At 49.1% G+C, this 15,877-nt stretch overlaps 1 protein-coding gene across 1 annotated transcript in view; it reads right to left on the reverse strand.

Annotated features, from left to right (window-relative positions):
* Positions 1-403: 403 nt before the first annotated feature.
* LOC142074783 (UV excision repair protein RAD23 homolog B-like) overlaps positions 404-15,877 on the reverse strand; it is a 122,838-nt gene continuing 107,364 nt past the window's right edge. Inside the window, exons 8-10 of the mRNA XM_075135657.1 lie at positions 13,062-13,189; positions 12,455-12,652; positions 404-517 (exon numbers count right to left, since the gene is read on the reverse strand). Of these exons, the coding sequence (XP_074991758.1) occupies positions 404-517; positions 12,455-12,652; positions 13,062-13,189 (440 nt within the window). The remainder of the gene's footprint in view (positions 518-12,454; positions 12,653-13,061; positions 13,190-15,877) is intronic.

Genomic DNA, 15,877 nt, shown 5'->3' on the forward strand with positions numbered 1-15,877 from the left:
GACGCCCCCCCAAAAAGCAATAAAACAAAAAAAAAACCCAAAACCCACCCCACCCCAAGCATAAAGCAGAGCATTACACTAATTTTCTGAAACTAGCACAGCAAGAGTGAAAACCCAGAAAACGGTTAACCTACAGTTTACAGAAGGAACTAAATATCTGCAGAAGCTGATTTTTGACTGTATGTTATTTTAAACTGTGATTTGCAGCATTTGCCAGTTTAAAGCAGACATGCTTGCATTTTTCCTTGCTTCATTTCTTATACCCCCCCCTCCCAACCACACAAAAAATACTGTGAATAGGAGCCCAAATACTATGGATAGGAGCCCAACTATCCCAGACAATCCAGCAAACAACATTATTGTAATGCAGTGGCAGAAAATATGAGATTAAAGTCTCTCCTTTTCAATCTTCATCAAAGTTCTGTTGTAGAAGAAAGTTGGCAGCCAAGTTTTCATTCTTCTCACAAGCAAAATATGCTTGTATCACAAGTCCTTCAGGAAACCCTAAAGCCTTTAGCTGAAGAAGAGAAACACATTTAGAAAATACAGTTCATATATTAAGATTCCTTGTGTGTTTAATATTCCAGGCTACCACTTGAGCTAAACAGACCTGTATCACAGCAACATTACAAAATAAACACTTTGCACTGCTGCAGATAAAGTTAACCTGAAACAAAGCACATTTTGAACTATGGAACTATGTAACAGTTCAGTATCTTTAAGAAAAGGGGCCTGGAGCAGCAACTTCCAATCTGTCATTTGCAAACCACTGGAAGGTAGCCAGAACACCACATTAAGCCATACTTTTAACTGCTCCAAAGGGTTTTCATTTTCAGAAGTTTGGTAACAAAGGCACAGCCATGAGAAATAAACTGATACTAGCCCAGTGTTCGGAAGTGTGGAGCCGGCAGTGTGCCCAGGTGGCCAAGAAGGCCAACGGCATCCTGGCTTGTATCAGAAATAGTGTGGCCAGCAGGAGTAGGGAGGTGATCGTGCCCCTGTACTCAGCACTGGTGAGGCCGCACCTCGAATACTGTGTTCAGTTTTGGGTCCCTGTCGTGGTTTAACCCCAGCCAGCAAAAATAAACGCCACGCAGCCGCTCGATCACCCCCCCCCGGTGGGATGGGGGAGAGAATTGGGAGGGCACAAGTAGGAAAGCTCCCGGGTTGAGATAAAAACAGTTTAATAATTGAAATAAAACTAAGTAGAACAGTAATAATAAAAGTGAGAACAACAACAATAACAGAATACACAAAGCAGGCAATGCACAACACAACCGCTCACCGACCGCCGACCGCGTGTCACGAACGGGGGGCGAGCCCCCCCACACACCTGGTTTTTATACTGAGCATGATGTCACATGGTATAGAATACCCCATTGGCCAGCTGGGTCCACCACCCCGGCTGTGCTTCCCCCTCCCGGTGCAAGCATCACCCAGCAACAGCCAAAGCATCAATGGGCCATCAACGCTCCTTTCACACCGAACCCAAAACACAGCACACCCCCCAGGCTACTGGGAAGAAAGTTAACCCTGTCCCAGCTGGAACCAGGACAATATCCACCCCTTATTCTATACCATCTACATCATGCCCAGGTCTCACATTTTCCCATACATTCCAATTAGTCACCGCTCCTTTTCCCTGCCTTTTGATATATACGCACACAGAGATATCATTCCCTTAGTCCATGGGCCATCCCTCTAAAACGTCCGTTGAGTTCATTTAGTCCATGACTTCGGGTTCCACCTGTCGTAACAGTCTTGCAGGGCAGGAGAGATGGTGTGTGGTGTCAGGCTCTTGCATGCGGAGGCCAGTTCTGGGCACTCGTCCGGTTCTATCATTGTTGCACCTTGCTCAGTTTCATCGGCGTTCATCCTAAATTAATCTGGGTGATTCTTACTGTAATACTGTTAATATGGCATATGGTAACCATAAAAGTGATGACATACAGTACTATGTAATAACTAACATCGTACAATTCAGTTCATTGGCTATTTTCACCCAAAATTAAATCCCCCTGAGGTACACACCGGACTTCCCCATCCTTTCTCATCACCCACCAAGTGCACCCAGGTCCCTGAGCAAAAGCAATCCCACGGATGGGTTTTCCCTTGCCAGAGGCAGGAGCAACCCAGACTGTCTTCCCCAGCATATTTCTCATATGCACGACAGGGACTTTATCCCCCTCTACAGCACGTAAGGGTTTGGATTGGGCAGGGCCAGCTCGAGTGACAGATCCCCTAGTGTTCACTAACCAGGTGGCCTTTGCTAAATGTGTGTCCCAATGCTTGAATGTCCCACCACCCATTGCCCTCAGTGTTGTCTTTAACAGCCCGTTGTATCGTTCAATTTTCCCGGAGGCTGGTGCATGGTAGGGGATGTGATAGACCCACTCAATGCCGTGCTCTTTGGCCCAGGTGTCTATGAGGGCGTTTCGGAAGTGAGTCCCGTTGTCTGACTCAATTCTTTCTGGGGTGCCATGTCGCCACAGGACTTGCTTTTCAAGGCCCAGGATGGTGTTCCGGGCGGTGGCATGGGGCACAGGATATGTTTCCAGCCATCCTGTGGTTACTTCCACCATGGTGAGCACATAGCGCTTGCCCTGTCGGGTTTGTGGGAGCGTGATATAATCAATCTGCCAGGCCTCCCCATATTTGTACTTCAACCATCGTCCTCCATACCAAAGAGGCTTTACTCGCTTGGCTTGCTTGATTGCAGCGCATGTTTCACATTCGTGGATAACCTGTGCAATAGTGTCCATGGTTAAGTCCACCCCTCGATCACGAGCCCATCTATATGTTGCATCTCTCCCTTGGTGGCCTGAAGTGTCATGGGCCCACCGAGCTATAAATAATTCACCTTTATGTTGCCAGTCCAGATCTACCTGAGCTACTTCGATCTTGGCAGCCTGATCCACCTGCTGGTTGTTTTGGTGCTCTTCACTGGCCCTACTCTTGGGTACGTGAGCATCTACGTGTCGTACTTTTACAGTCAGGTTCTCTACCTGGGCAGCAATATCTTGCCACAATGCGGCAGCCCAGATGGGTTTACCTCTGCGCTGCCAGTTGTTCTGCTTCCACTGCTGCAACCACCCCCACAGGGCATTCGCCACCATCCATGAGTCAGTATAGAGATAAAGTACTGGCCATTTTTCTCGTTCGGCAATGTCCAAGGCCAGCTGGATGGCTTTCACCTCTGCAAACTGACTCGATTCACCTTCTCCTTCAGCAGTTTCTGCAACTTGGCGTATAGGACTCCATACAGCAGCCTTCCATCTCCGATGTTTTCCCACAAGGCGACAGGACCCATCCGTGAACAGGGCATATTGCTTCTCGTTTTCTGGTAGTTTGTTATATGGTGGGGCCTCTTCAGCACGCGTCACCTCCTCCTCTGGGGATATTCCAAAATCTTTGCCTTCTGGCCAGTTCGTGATCACCTCCAAGATTCCTGGGCGACTGGGGTTTCCTATTCGGGCCCGTTGTGTGATCAGCGCGACCCACTTACTCCACGTAGCATCGGTTGCATGATGTGTAGAGGGGACGCTCCCTTTGAACATCCAGCCCAGCACCGGCAGTCGGGGTGCCAGGAGGAGCTGTGCTTCAGTGCCAACCACTTCCGAAGCAGCTTGAACCCCTTCATATGCTGCCAATATCTCCTTCTCAGTTGGAGTGTAGTGGGCCTCGGATCCTCTGTATCCCCGACTCCAGAACCCTAAGGGTCGACCTCGAGTCTCCCCTGGTGCTTTCTGCCAGAGGCTCCAGGTAGGGCCATTCTCCCCGGCTGCGGTGTAGAGCACATTCTTCACATCTTGTCCTGCCCGGACTGGCCCAAGGGCTACTGCCTGAACTATCTCCTGTTTAATTTGCTCAAATGCTTGTCGTTGCTCAGGGCCCCATCTGAAGTCGTTCTTCTTCCTGGTCACGTGATAGAGAGGGCTTACGATCTGACTGTAATTTGGAATATGCATTCTCCAAAAGCCCACAACGCCTAAGAAAGCTTGCGTTTCCTTTTTGTTAGTTGGTGGAGACATGGCTGTTATTTTATTGATCACATCTGTTGGGATCTGACGACGTCCATCTTGCCATTTTATTCCTAAAAACTGGATCTCCTGTGCAGGTCCCTTGACCTTACTTCGTTTTATTGCAAAGCCGGCCTTCAGAAGGATTTGGACTATTCTCTCCCCTTTCTTGAAAACTTCCTCTGCTGTGTTGCCCCACACAATGATGTCGTCAATGTATTGCAGGTGTTCTGGAGCCTCACCCTGTTCCAGTGCAGTGTGGATTAGTCCATGGCAAATGGTAGGGCTGTGTTTCCACCCCTGGGGCAGTCGGTTCCAGGTGTACTGGACACCCCTCCAAGTGAAAGCAAACTGTGGCCTGCACTCTGCCGCCAAAGGGATGGAGAAGAATGCATTAGCGATATCAATGGTGGCGTACCACTTGGCTGCCTTTGACTCCAGTTCGTATTGAAGTTCCAGCATGTCCGGCACGGCAGCACTCAGTGGTGGCGTCACTTCGTTCAGGCCACGGTAGTCTACTGTTAGCCTCCACTCTCCATTGGACTTTCGCACTGGCCATATGGGACTGTTAAAGGGTGAGCGAGTCTTGCTGATCACTCCTTGGCTCTCCAGTCGACGAATCAGCACATGGATGGGGATCAAGGAGTCTCGGTTGGTGCGGTATTGCCGCCGGTGCACTGTTGTGGTAGCGATTGGCACCTGTTGTTCTTGGACCTTTAACAACCCCACAACAGAAGGATCCTCTGAAAGACCGGGCAAGGTGGACAACTGTTTAATTTCCTCCGTCTCCAGGGCAGCTATACCAAAAGCCCACCGGTACCCTTTTGGGTCCTTGAAATACCCTCTCCTGAGGTAGTCTATGCCAAGGATGCACGGAGCTTCTGGGCCAGTCACAATGGGGTGCTTCTGCCACTCCTTCCCGGTTAGGCTCACTTCCGCCTCCAACACAGTTAACTCTTGGGATCCCCCTGTCACTCCAGAAATACAAATGGGTTCTGCCCCTTTATAGCCTGATGGCATCAGGGTACACTGCGCACCGGTGTCTACGAGAGCCTTATATTCTTGTGGATCTGATGTGCCAGGCCATCGAATCCACACAGTCCAGTAAACCCGGTTGTCCCTTTCCTCCACCTGGCTGGAGGCAGGGCCCCTCTAGTCCTGGTCATCATATTCGCTATCTACTTCTTGTAAGTATGAGTCAGAAGTCCCTTTGTTAAGGTCGGAAGTGGAATCAGCCCTTCTACTCTGTCTGGGGAACTCACTGGAGATCGGAGCAGCGGTTTTCCTGGAAGAACCCCCTTTTGTGGTTGTTTTCCCTTGCAACTCATGTACCCGTGCCTGTAGGACTGAGGTAGGTTTTCCATCCCACTTCCTCATGTCCTCTCCGTGGTCACGCAGGTAAAACCACAGGGTGCCCCGGGGTGTGTACCCACGATGTCTCCTCTCTTGAGCAGAGGGACGTTTGCTCCTAATGGCTGAGACGCTGGCCCGTGCAGGGGGGAAGCAGGACATATCCTCTTTGATTTGCTGGACCTCCTGAGACAGTTTCTCCACAGCAGAGACACAGGCCCGTAGGGAGGAAGAGAGACTTTCTTCATATTGCCGGAGTTGGCCAGCCAGTTCATCCACTGTTTGTTCCTCTCCATCTCTCCAGGTCATTACTGCCAATGAGTTTGCATGTGACGCTGGTGCGCTCCGTACAAACTTCCGCCACATGGGTCGGGTGCATTTGACCTCATCTGGGTCTTTGGATAACTGCTCGTTGTTCAGGTCATCATAAATCACTTCCAGCACGGCTAATTCTCTCAGGTACTGGATACCTCTCTCCATGGTGGTCCACTTGCCTGGGTGGCATATAACATCTTCCTTGAAGGGATACCTTTCCTTCACACCTGACAGGAGTCGCCTCCAGAGGCTGAGGACTTGTGCCCCTTGTCCAATTGCTTTGTCAATGCCCCCTTCCCTAGAAAGGGATCCCAGCTGCTTGGCTTCCCTGCCCTCTAATTCCAGGCTACTGGCCCCGTTATCCCAGCATCGGAGCAGCCAGGTGACAATGTGCTCCCCTGGACGACGGCTGAAGTCTTTTCGCATATCTCGCAGCTCACCCAGAGATAGGGATCGGGTGGTCACCATCTCATTTACGGGTTCTGCCTCCTCCTCCTCCTGTTCTCGTGATGGCCCTGGTTCATCTTCATCCCTTACTAGACGAGCTGATTTTCTTGTGCATTTTCTCTTTTGTATAGGGGCGACTGATACCGGCAGGGGTTGGTTCTCTGTCGCAGGGGGCGGAGTAGCTGCCGTGCCTGCCCTGGGGGGTGAGGGAGCCGCTGTGCTTGCCGTGGGGGGTGGGGTAGCCGCAGGGCCTGTTGCTTTGTCATCAGCTGCAGAGACGTTTCCTTCCCCTTGGGGGTTCTGAGTGGTGTTAAACAGGGCTCGGTAGGCGTGGGCCAGGCCCCAGCACATTGTAGTGATTTGTGTCTCCCTGGAATGGCCAGGGTGACAGCATACTTCTTCCAAATATTCTACTAATTTTTCAGGGTTCTTCACTTGTTCAGGGGTAAAGTTCCAGAACACTGGGGGTGCCCATCGCCCTAGGCATTTGCCCATGCTATCCCACTCGCCCTGCCACTCATAACTATCCAACCTTGGGGCAGATCTCTGGATGACATTCTTAAATTGCTTACTAACCTTGGAGAAAACCGCAACAATATTCCCAAGGAGTACCAAGAGATATATCTTAACTACCCAGGGATGTTCAAGGTACTGGCAAGTTATTTTAACAAAGGAGATGAAGGTAGTGAGGGTGCCATTCTCTATTTCCTCCATAAAAAATCTCTCGGAGGAAAAGGTATAATTGCTAATGGTCTCCATGAGGTGGTACCCGAAATGCAGAAACGGCTTCATTACGAATCCCAAATACCAAATAACCCCCAATGCCAGCGTTTTAGTAACAAATCTCCCAGGCAAAACATCATTAATCACGGCAGAGCACAACAGACTACAAAACCCAACTCCAATTTTTAACAGGTACAGTAAAAACAAGAGCATGGTGCAGAACAAACGAATATGTTACCAGATATAAATTCCTTAATATGTTCTAAATAATCTGTCGTTATCTCAACCCTTCGTGCCCCACGTTGGGCGCCAAAAAGGACTGTCGTGGTTTAACCCCAGCCAGCAAAAATAAACGCCACGCAGCCGCTCGATCACCCCCCCCCGGTGGGATGGGGGAGAGAATTGGGAGGGCACAAGTAGGAAAGCTCCCGGGTTGAGATAAAAACAGTTTAATAATTGAAATAAAACTAAGTAGAACAGTAATAATAAAAGTGAGAACAACAACAATAACAGAATACACAAAGCAGGCAATGCACAACACAACCGCTCACCGACCGCCGACCGCGTGTCACGAACGGGGGGCGAGCCCCCCCACACACCTGGTTTTTATACTGAGCATGATGTCACATGGTATAGAATACCCCATTGGCCAGCTGGGTCCACCACCCCGGCTGTGCTCCCCCCTCCCGGTGCAAGCATCACCCAGCAACAGCCAAAGCATCAATGGGCCATCAACGCTCCTTTCACACCGAACCCAAAACACAGCACACCCCCCAGGCTACTGGGAAGAAAGTTAACCCTGTCCCAGCTGGAACCAGGACAGTCCCTCACTCCAAGAAAGACATGGAGGTGCTGGAGTGTGTCCAAAGAAGAGCAACGAAGCTGGTGAAGGGTCTGGAGCACAAGTCTTATGAGGAGCGGCTGAGGGAACTGGGGTTGTTTAGCCTGGAGAAGAGGAGGCTGAGGGGAGACCTTATCGCTCTCTACAACTACCTGAAAGGAGGTTGTAGCGAGGTGGGTGTTGGTCTCTTTTCCCAAGTAGCAAGTGATAGGATGAGAGGAAACGGCCTCAAGTTGCGCCAGGGGAGGTTTAGATTGGATATTAGGAAAAATTTCTTCGCTGAAAGGGTTATCAAGCGTTGGAACAGTCTGCCCAGGGAAGTGGTTGAGTCACCATCCCTGGAGGTATTTAAAAGATGTGTAGAAGTGGCGCTTAGGGCCATAGTTTAGTGGTGAACTTGGTAGTGTTAGGTTTGCGGTTGGACTCAATGATCTTAAGGGTCTTTTCCAACCTAAATGATTCTGTGATTCTATGACTAATGTCTTCTGACATTATGACTGAAAAAATCAGAGTATCAGAAAAGGGCTTGTTACTGTGCCAAGTGCACGCTAAACCCATTTCACTAAACTCATTTTCATCTTTGTTTTAGCCAAATGAAAGCCAGTAAAGTGTCTTTTTCTCAAGATTTCCTTAAAACAGCTCAGAGCATCTGCAAAGTACTATGTATATACCAGATCAACTCTGTGAGAGACTAGGTCCTACTATCCCTTATCAACCATTATGAGATTTAGTCTCACACTTCCAAACAGCACATGCATATCAGTAGTAGCATCATGTAGAGCACCAAGTTTTGAGATGGACTTCTGAGGAAGGGGTAAGCATACTGTACTCCTTGTGGGGCTTTGGAACAGATGAAACCTACAGCAGCTGTCAAATATTATACCATAAACCTAAAAATTTTTAACAAGCTATCTGTGCTAGGTTATGTGATAAGAGCTCCTCTGCACACCCACAAAGGAGCTCAGAGAGACAAAGGCAGGAGGGGGAGCTCAAATAATACCCTTCCTGGCTCCTTCCAGGCCCATCACAGGAGCCATCAGCTCATCTGCACAAGCCCAGAGGAGCACAGGGGCCCACAATGGCAGGTGGGAATGCAAATTACAGACTCCAGAGGAAGAAACACCCTGCCCCTCACAGGGCTGTGCCAGCAGAGCCATCAGCCCCAGTGTCCAGATGTGAAACACATCAAAATGACCGATAGGGAGGAGCTCTCCGGATCACCTTTCAGACTAAGGGGGTTGCTGCCTAGGGGTGTGGGACACATTATGTGTGTAAGGGTATGTGGAGAGTCTGCTCCTTTAAGGGTATCTGGCCAAGGGTCTTATTCAACACAAAAAAGGATAATAAGAAAAGGAGAAAGCCATAAACAAGAACATCCAGGGACACAAACCTGGCCGACAAATGATAAGGGAGGTAGTGATGAGAACCACACCTGGTCAGTCACACTAATTGATGAGGACATGTAAGAGTGTGAGAATGTTTATTCCAGCAAGGTTATCTGATCAGGGACCTTGTCAATTGGGAAACTAAGGGAAAAAAGGGGGAAACCAGAAACAAAATACACAGAGACACAGACCTGTCAAAACAAACATGGAGACAATGACAAGAAACAAACCTCTCCAGTCACACTTATTGATGGGCTACCAAGAAACCACAGGCTCTGCTTCCAGGAAGATCAACCTGGACTTTGCAACTGATAAGATTGTAAACCAGGGGCTATCCTGGACTGGGAGGGGTGAGGGAATCCATAGAACTATAGAAACTCATGAAGGGATGTGCAGGGAAAAGGGAGAGCAGGGAGGAACAAAGGGGGGAGGTAGACAGAAAGGGGTATAAAAGGAGCTGGTTGTGTGGAAAACGAGGCTGGTTAATACATTTGCCTGAGCCCTGCGCCTGCCCACCACAGTCTGTCCTGTCTTCTTATATCTTCTTATTAAATCTTTTCTTAACTCTCTCTGCGTATTCTCACTCTCTATCCTAGAATCATAGAATCATAGAATCATACAGGTTGGAAAAGACCTCTAAGATCATCGAGTCCAACCGTCAACCCAACACACCATGCCCACTAAACCATGTCCCTAAGGGCCTCATCTACACGTCTTTTAAATACCTCCAGGGATGGTGACTCAACCACTTCCCTGGGCAGCCTGTTCCAAGGCCTGACCACTCTTTCAGTAAAGAAATTTCTCCTAATGTCCAATCTAAACCTCCCTTGGCGCAACTTGAGGCCATTTCCTCTTGTCCTATCGCTAGTTACTTGGGAGAAGAGACCAACACCCACCTCGCTACAACCTCCTTTCAGGTAGTTGTAGAGCGCGATGAGGTCTCCCCTCAGCCTCCTCTTCTCCAGGCTAAACAACCCCAGTTCCCTCAGCCGCTCCTCATAAGGCTTGTGCTCCAGGCCCTTCACCAGCTTCGTTGCCCTCCTCTGGACACGCTCCAGCACCTCCATGTCCTTCTTGTAGTGAGGGGCCCAAAACTGAACACAGGATTCGAGGTGCGGCCTCACCAGTGCCGAGTACAGGGGCAGATACACATATCCTGTGTGTATGTGTGATGCAAACACTAAGTGGCAGGTACTGGTGAGACCTATATGTGTGTGAGTGGAATCTGGTGCCAGCTACTGGAGTCACACTGGGGGTGTGGGCACCCTGCAGCCTGTGGTGTCAGCTACTGGAGCGAGTGAGGGTCCTAGCATCAGTAGTTGGAAGGGTCATAGCTCTCTGGACCTAGGGATGGTCCTACAGACTTTGTGCCTGGAGTACCAGGTACTGGGGGGACCAGACTGAGTGGACTGAGTGCCAGCTACAGGAGTCAGACCAGGGGTGTAGGCACCCCTGGACTGTGGTGCCAGCTACTGGAGCGAGTGGGGGTCTTTAACCTCCAGCCATTGGGGTGGGAATGGCATGCGTCCTGAAAACCAGCTACTGGGAGGGACTGGCGTGAGTGAGGCGAGTGAGGGGCTCAGTGCCAGCAGCTGGAGCAGGACCATGGGTCACAGCCTGTGTGCCTGGTGCCGGCTGCTGATGGGGTATGAGTGTCTGTATCTTCCCCAAACCATGGGGGAGGGGGTGTATTTACTAGCAAACTTTAAGCTGGAGTAGCTGGCAAGTAGGGGGACCTCGGGTCTGGGCTGGGATATCAGGCAGGCAAGGGTCCATGATGATATCTGGGGAACTGATGAATGTGGGGTGCCTGTGGGACAAGTGTGTGAGTGTGTGTGTGTGTTTGCTAGCAACCATCAAGCTGGACTAGCCGGCGAGTTGGGGACCAGTGAAGCGGGTAAGAGGGCCTGGGATCTGGGCAGGGGTACCAGATGGACAGAGGGGGCCATTTTGGTACTTGGGGGATCCACGAATGTGCGTGTGCTTGTGAATCTAGAGTGTCATGTGTGTGCTTTCACTAGTGAACTTCTATCTCTACCAGCCGAAGAGGAGGAAGGGGACTTGGCTGTCTGTGCTTATGTTTCATATGAGTCCTATATGTAAGTGCTGTTGAAGGCAGTGCCTTGTCTGTGTAACTGACCGTGTCAGTGTCCTGTGTGTGTCTGTGTGTGTTTGTGTCTCTGGGATATGTGCTCATCTTTGCTACTGGTTGAACCTACAAACGGGAAAGCAGCAGCTGCATCCCTCAGCCTAGGCAGAGACCCTGGGTCCCCAGGCACATGTAGCTGGGCTCCAGTGGCCAGGCAGGAGGTAGTCCTGGGCCGGAGCTGCTGGAGGAGGCAGCCACACTCTTAACATCCCTTAACAACATGATGCAGGGGAAACGCAGTATGGGACTGCACAGGATTTATTAAGGGATGTGTAGGGGAGGAACCAAATGAGCGAAAAGGGAGGTGTTTAGGTGATTTGGGAGGTACAAGACTGAGAAAATAGAGGGGTAAGGGGATAAAAAGGGCCAGTTGGGTGTAAATAGTTTGCTGGTCAGTACACTTGTCTGGCTATGCACTGCACCTGATCAGCGCAGTCTGTCCTATCTTCTTATTAAATTCCTTTCTAATTCTTTCCTGGGTGAGGGGTCTCTATTCTGTGTGCGTGAGTGTGTAGGGGGTGTGAGTGCCAGCACCTGGAGTCAGACCATGAGTTGGAGAGCCCATGTGCCTGTGGTGCCAGAAACGGGTGAGTGCGGGTGTGCAAACGAGTGTGTGATTGCTAGCAAAGATCAAGCCAGACTAGTCAGTGACTAGGTGAAGTGGCCTCGGAGCAAGGGGGTGAGTGGGTCTCTAAGGGACAACTCTGGGTGTGAGAGTGCCTGTGTATCTCTAAGGGAGAGAGCACAGGAAGGGGTCAGCTATTGGGACTTGAGAAGTCCTGGCCAGCCCAGTTACTGGAGGGATCCACTTTGTACATATGTGTGTGTGTGTGTGTGTGTATATATATATATTCTCACCAGTGGACCTCTATTGTGCTCAGCCAGAGAGGGGAGCAGGATGAGGCCATTGGTGCTGTCTCTGTTTGTGTGAGTGCTCTGAGCATCTGTCTGTGATCTGTGTGGCTGGCCATGTATAGATGTGGTGTATATGTGTGCTCTGTGTGTGTGTGTGCCTACTGGGAATACATCTTCAGCCTCGCTACTTACTGATTGGACCTGGGGGCATGAAGCGGCAGCAGCCTCGCCTCTCAGGCTGTTGGTTCCAGCATGATACATTTTCCTCTAACAATCTGAACATAGCTTTATACGTGGTATGTCTTAATCATGCACAAACCTTGGAGTCAAGGGCAGCAGCCATATAACATTTCAAAGGAGAAAGGCTCACCCTTTCTATAGCTTCTTTTTCCTGAGGTGTTACTTGAATGTAGTTCATGTGACCATTTCCAGCTTCTGATACTCCTTCAGTATCACCGCCACCGCCGCCACCACCACCGCCACTGCCTCCTCCTCCTCCACCTTGACTGGACTCTTGAACTGGCTCATTCAACATCTGAATAAAATGCTCCTGGTGTTGGCTGATTTGCTGTGGTGCATGGGAGAACAAAAGTAAGTAATGCACTGAAGTAATGTTTAGTTCTGACAATAGACAACTAACGGTTTTAATGTTTGGTAAATTCAGTAGTCAAGAGAACAAGTTAAAAGCATTTAGAGAAGAGTGATTAAATCTAGCTAACTAGAAGAAATAAAATTTCACAGTTAAGTCCAGTTGCAGTGACTGTCCCTCTTCCTGATGCCCTCTACACCTGTCATAAAGGCATTCAAACATCATTTTTAATGTAATGGAAACCATGTTCTGTACAGTGGCAGCTACTGAAAAGACAATAGCATGCTGCAAACTGCTGCTAACATGTTATCTTAGTTAACGTCAACATCTCCCTTTTTTCTGAAGTCACACCAATGTTAACATTATTCTATGCCACTTAAAAAGTTACCTGCAATAGCTGAGGGTTTTCCCGTCCTATCTGTTGTAGCAATGCTGGCAACAGGGAAGGATTTTGCTGAATAATTTGTCTCATCTGCTGAAACTGAGGCTGATTTCGTAAAAAATCAAGTGGATGTCCTGAAAAGCAGAGATGTATATTTTTAAAAAACAAGTTACCAAATTTTTAATGAAATAATCATCTACTATATATATATATAAAAAAGTAAAGTACAGCATTTCTAGTATCAAGTTATAATGCAAAGATACATGATTTCATTTGAAGAAGTTTAAATTCTCATTTAAATTCTCATTTAAATGTATTGCAAAATTCCTTTCAAACTAACTTAGATTTTCCAATTGCTGTCAAAACAACCTCCTCATTGACAAACTAAGTAGTGGATTTCATGTCAGGGCCCTATGTGCATCAATTGATCTTAATGGCCCTGACCAGCCTCACCTGGGACCCACACCCCTTGCCTAAAGCCCAGTAGGTCCATTTATGTTCAGACTTGGGCTGTCAGTCCTTGTCTGAGTTATGCTGTAAATAGGCCTGCCTCTAAGTAACCCTGACTTCCTGGCTAGACCCTCCATAGGAATGGGTAGACTATAACCACCCGATATCTGCTGGAAGGGCAATATGTCTGGGCAGAAGCAATACAGGAGGGTTTTTTTGAATGTATTGAAGATGATTTCTTGATGCAGATGACTGATGAACAGACTAGGGGATATGCTCTGCTGGACCTTCTGTTCATGAACAAAGAAGAACTGGTGGATGATATGAAGGTCAAGGGTGGTCCTGGCTGCAGTGACCATGAGACTATCTAGTTTTAGATCCTAAGAGGAGGGAGCAACATAAACAGCAAAATTATAATCCTGGACTTCAGGAGCTAAATGCTGGCATCTTCAGGGACCTGCTTTGTAGAATCCCACGGGGAAACTGCGCTAGAGGGCAAAGGAACACAGGAGAGCTGGCTGATCTTCAAGAACAGTCTCTTCAGAGCATAAGAATGGTCCATTCCAATGTGCAGACAGTTGAGCAAGTGCAGCAGGACACCATGGATGAACATAGAGTTCCTGAATGAGCTCAAACACAAAAAGGATACACACAAAAGGTGGAAGCAGGGACAGGCTACTTGGGAGGAATACAAAGATATTGTCCACGCATGTATGAATGGAGTCAGGAAAGCCAAAGCTCAGCTGGAGTTGAAACTAGCAAGGGAGGTGAAGGGTGACAAGAAAGGTTTCTACAAAGACATTGGCAGCAAAAGAAAGGCTAAAGAGAGCGAGTGCTCATTGCTCAGTGGGGCAGGGGACCTAGTGACAAAGGAAATGGAAAAGGCTGAGGTACTCAATGCCTTCTTTGCCCCAGTTTTCACTGGTAAGGCTTGTCCTCAGGCCTCCCAGGTCCCTGAGCCCCCTAGCAGAGTCTGGGGGAGTGAAGCAGTACCCACAGTAGAGGAAGAAAGAGTTAAGGATTGCTTAACCCACTTAGACATGCACAAGACCATGTGACCGGATGGGATGCATCCGAGGGCATTAAAGGAGCTGGCTGATATCATTGCAAGGCAGCAATCATCTTTGAAAGGTCATGGCAATCAGGAGAGGATCCTGATGACTGGAAGAAGGCAAATGTCACACCCATCTTCGAGAAGGGCAAGAAGTAGGATCCAGGGAACTGCAGGCTGGTCAGCCTCAATTCAGTCCCTGGTAAAGTTATGGAGCAAATCCTCTTAGGAGCCCTTTCTAAACACATGAAGGAAAAGAAGGTGACTGGGAACAGCCAACACGGGTTTCCCAAGGGCAAATCATGCCTGACCAACCTCATTGTTTTCTATGAGATGACTGGTGCTGTGTACAGGGTAAGGGCACTGAATATTGCATACCTTGACTTTAGCAAGTCCTTTGACACAGTCCCCCATAGTCTTCTAATCACCAAATTGGTGGGATCAAAGAATCATAGAATCATTAAGGTTGGAAAAGACCTCTAAGATCATCGAGTCCAACCATCAACCCAACACTACCATGCCCACTAAACCATGTCCCTAAGCACCACATCTACACATCTTTTAAATACCTCCAGGGATGGTGACTCAACCACTTCCCTGGGCAGCCTGTTCCAAGGCCTGACCACTCTTTCAGTAAAGAAATTTTTCCTAATGTCCAATCTAAACCTCCCTTGGTGCAACTTGAGGCCATTTCCTCTCGTCCTATCGCTAGTTACTTGGGAGAAGAGACCAACACCCACCTCGCTACAACCTCCTTTCAGGTAGTTGTAGAACATGATGAGGTCTCCCCTCAGCCTCCTCCAGGCTAAACAGTCCCAGTTCCCTCAGCTGCTCCTCATAAGGCTTGTGCTCCAGACCCTTCACCAGCTTCGTTGCCCTTCTCTGGACACGCTCCAGCACCTCAATGTCCTTCTTGTAGTGAGGGGCCCAAAATGGAACACAGTATTCGAGGTGCGGCCTCACCAGTGCCGAGTACAGGGGCACGATCACCTCCTTACTCCTGCTGGCCACACTATTTCTGATACAGGCCAGGATGCCGTTGGCCTTCTTGGCCACCTGGGCACACTGCCAGCTCATGTTCAGCCGGCTGTCAACCAGCACCCCCAGGTCCTTCTCCTCTGGGCAGCTTTCTAGCCACTCTTCCCCAAGCCTGTAGCGTTGCATGGGGTTGTTGTGACCCAAGTGCAGGACCCAGCACTTGGCCTTGTTGAATCTCATACAATTGGCCTCAGCCCATCGATCCAGCCTGTCCAGGTCCTTCTGCAGAGCCTTCCTACCCTCGAGCAGATCAACACTCCCGCCCAACTTGGTGTCATCTGCA

Source organism: Calonectris borealis, chromosome W (assembly GCF_964195595.1).
Source record: "Calonectris borealis chromosome W, bCalBor7.hap1.2, whole genome shotgun sequence".
Taxonomy (NCBI): Eukaryota; Metazoa; Chordata; class Aves; order Procellariiformes; family Procellariidae; genus Calonectris; species Calonectris borealis.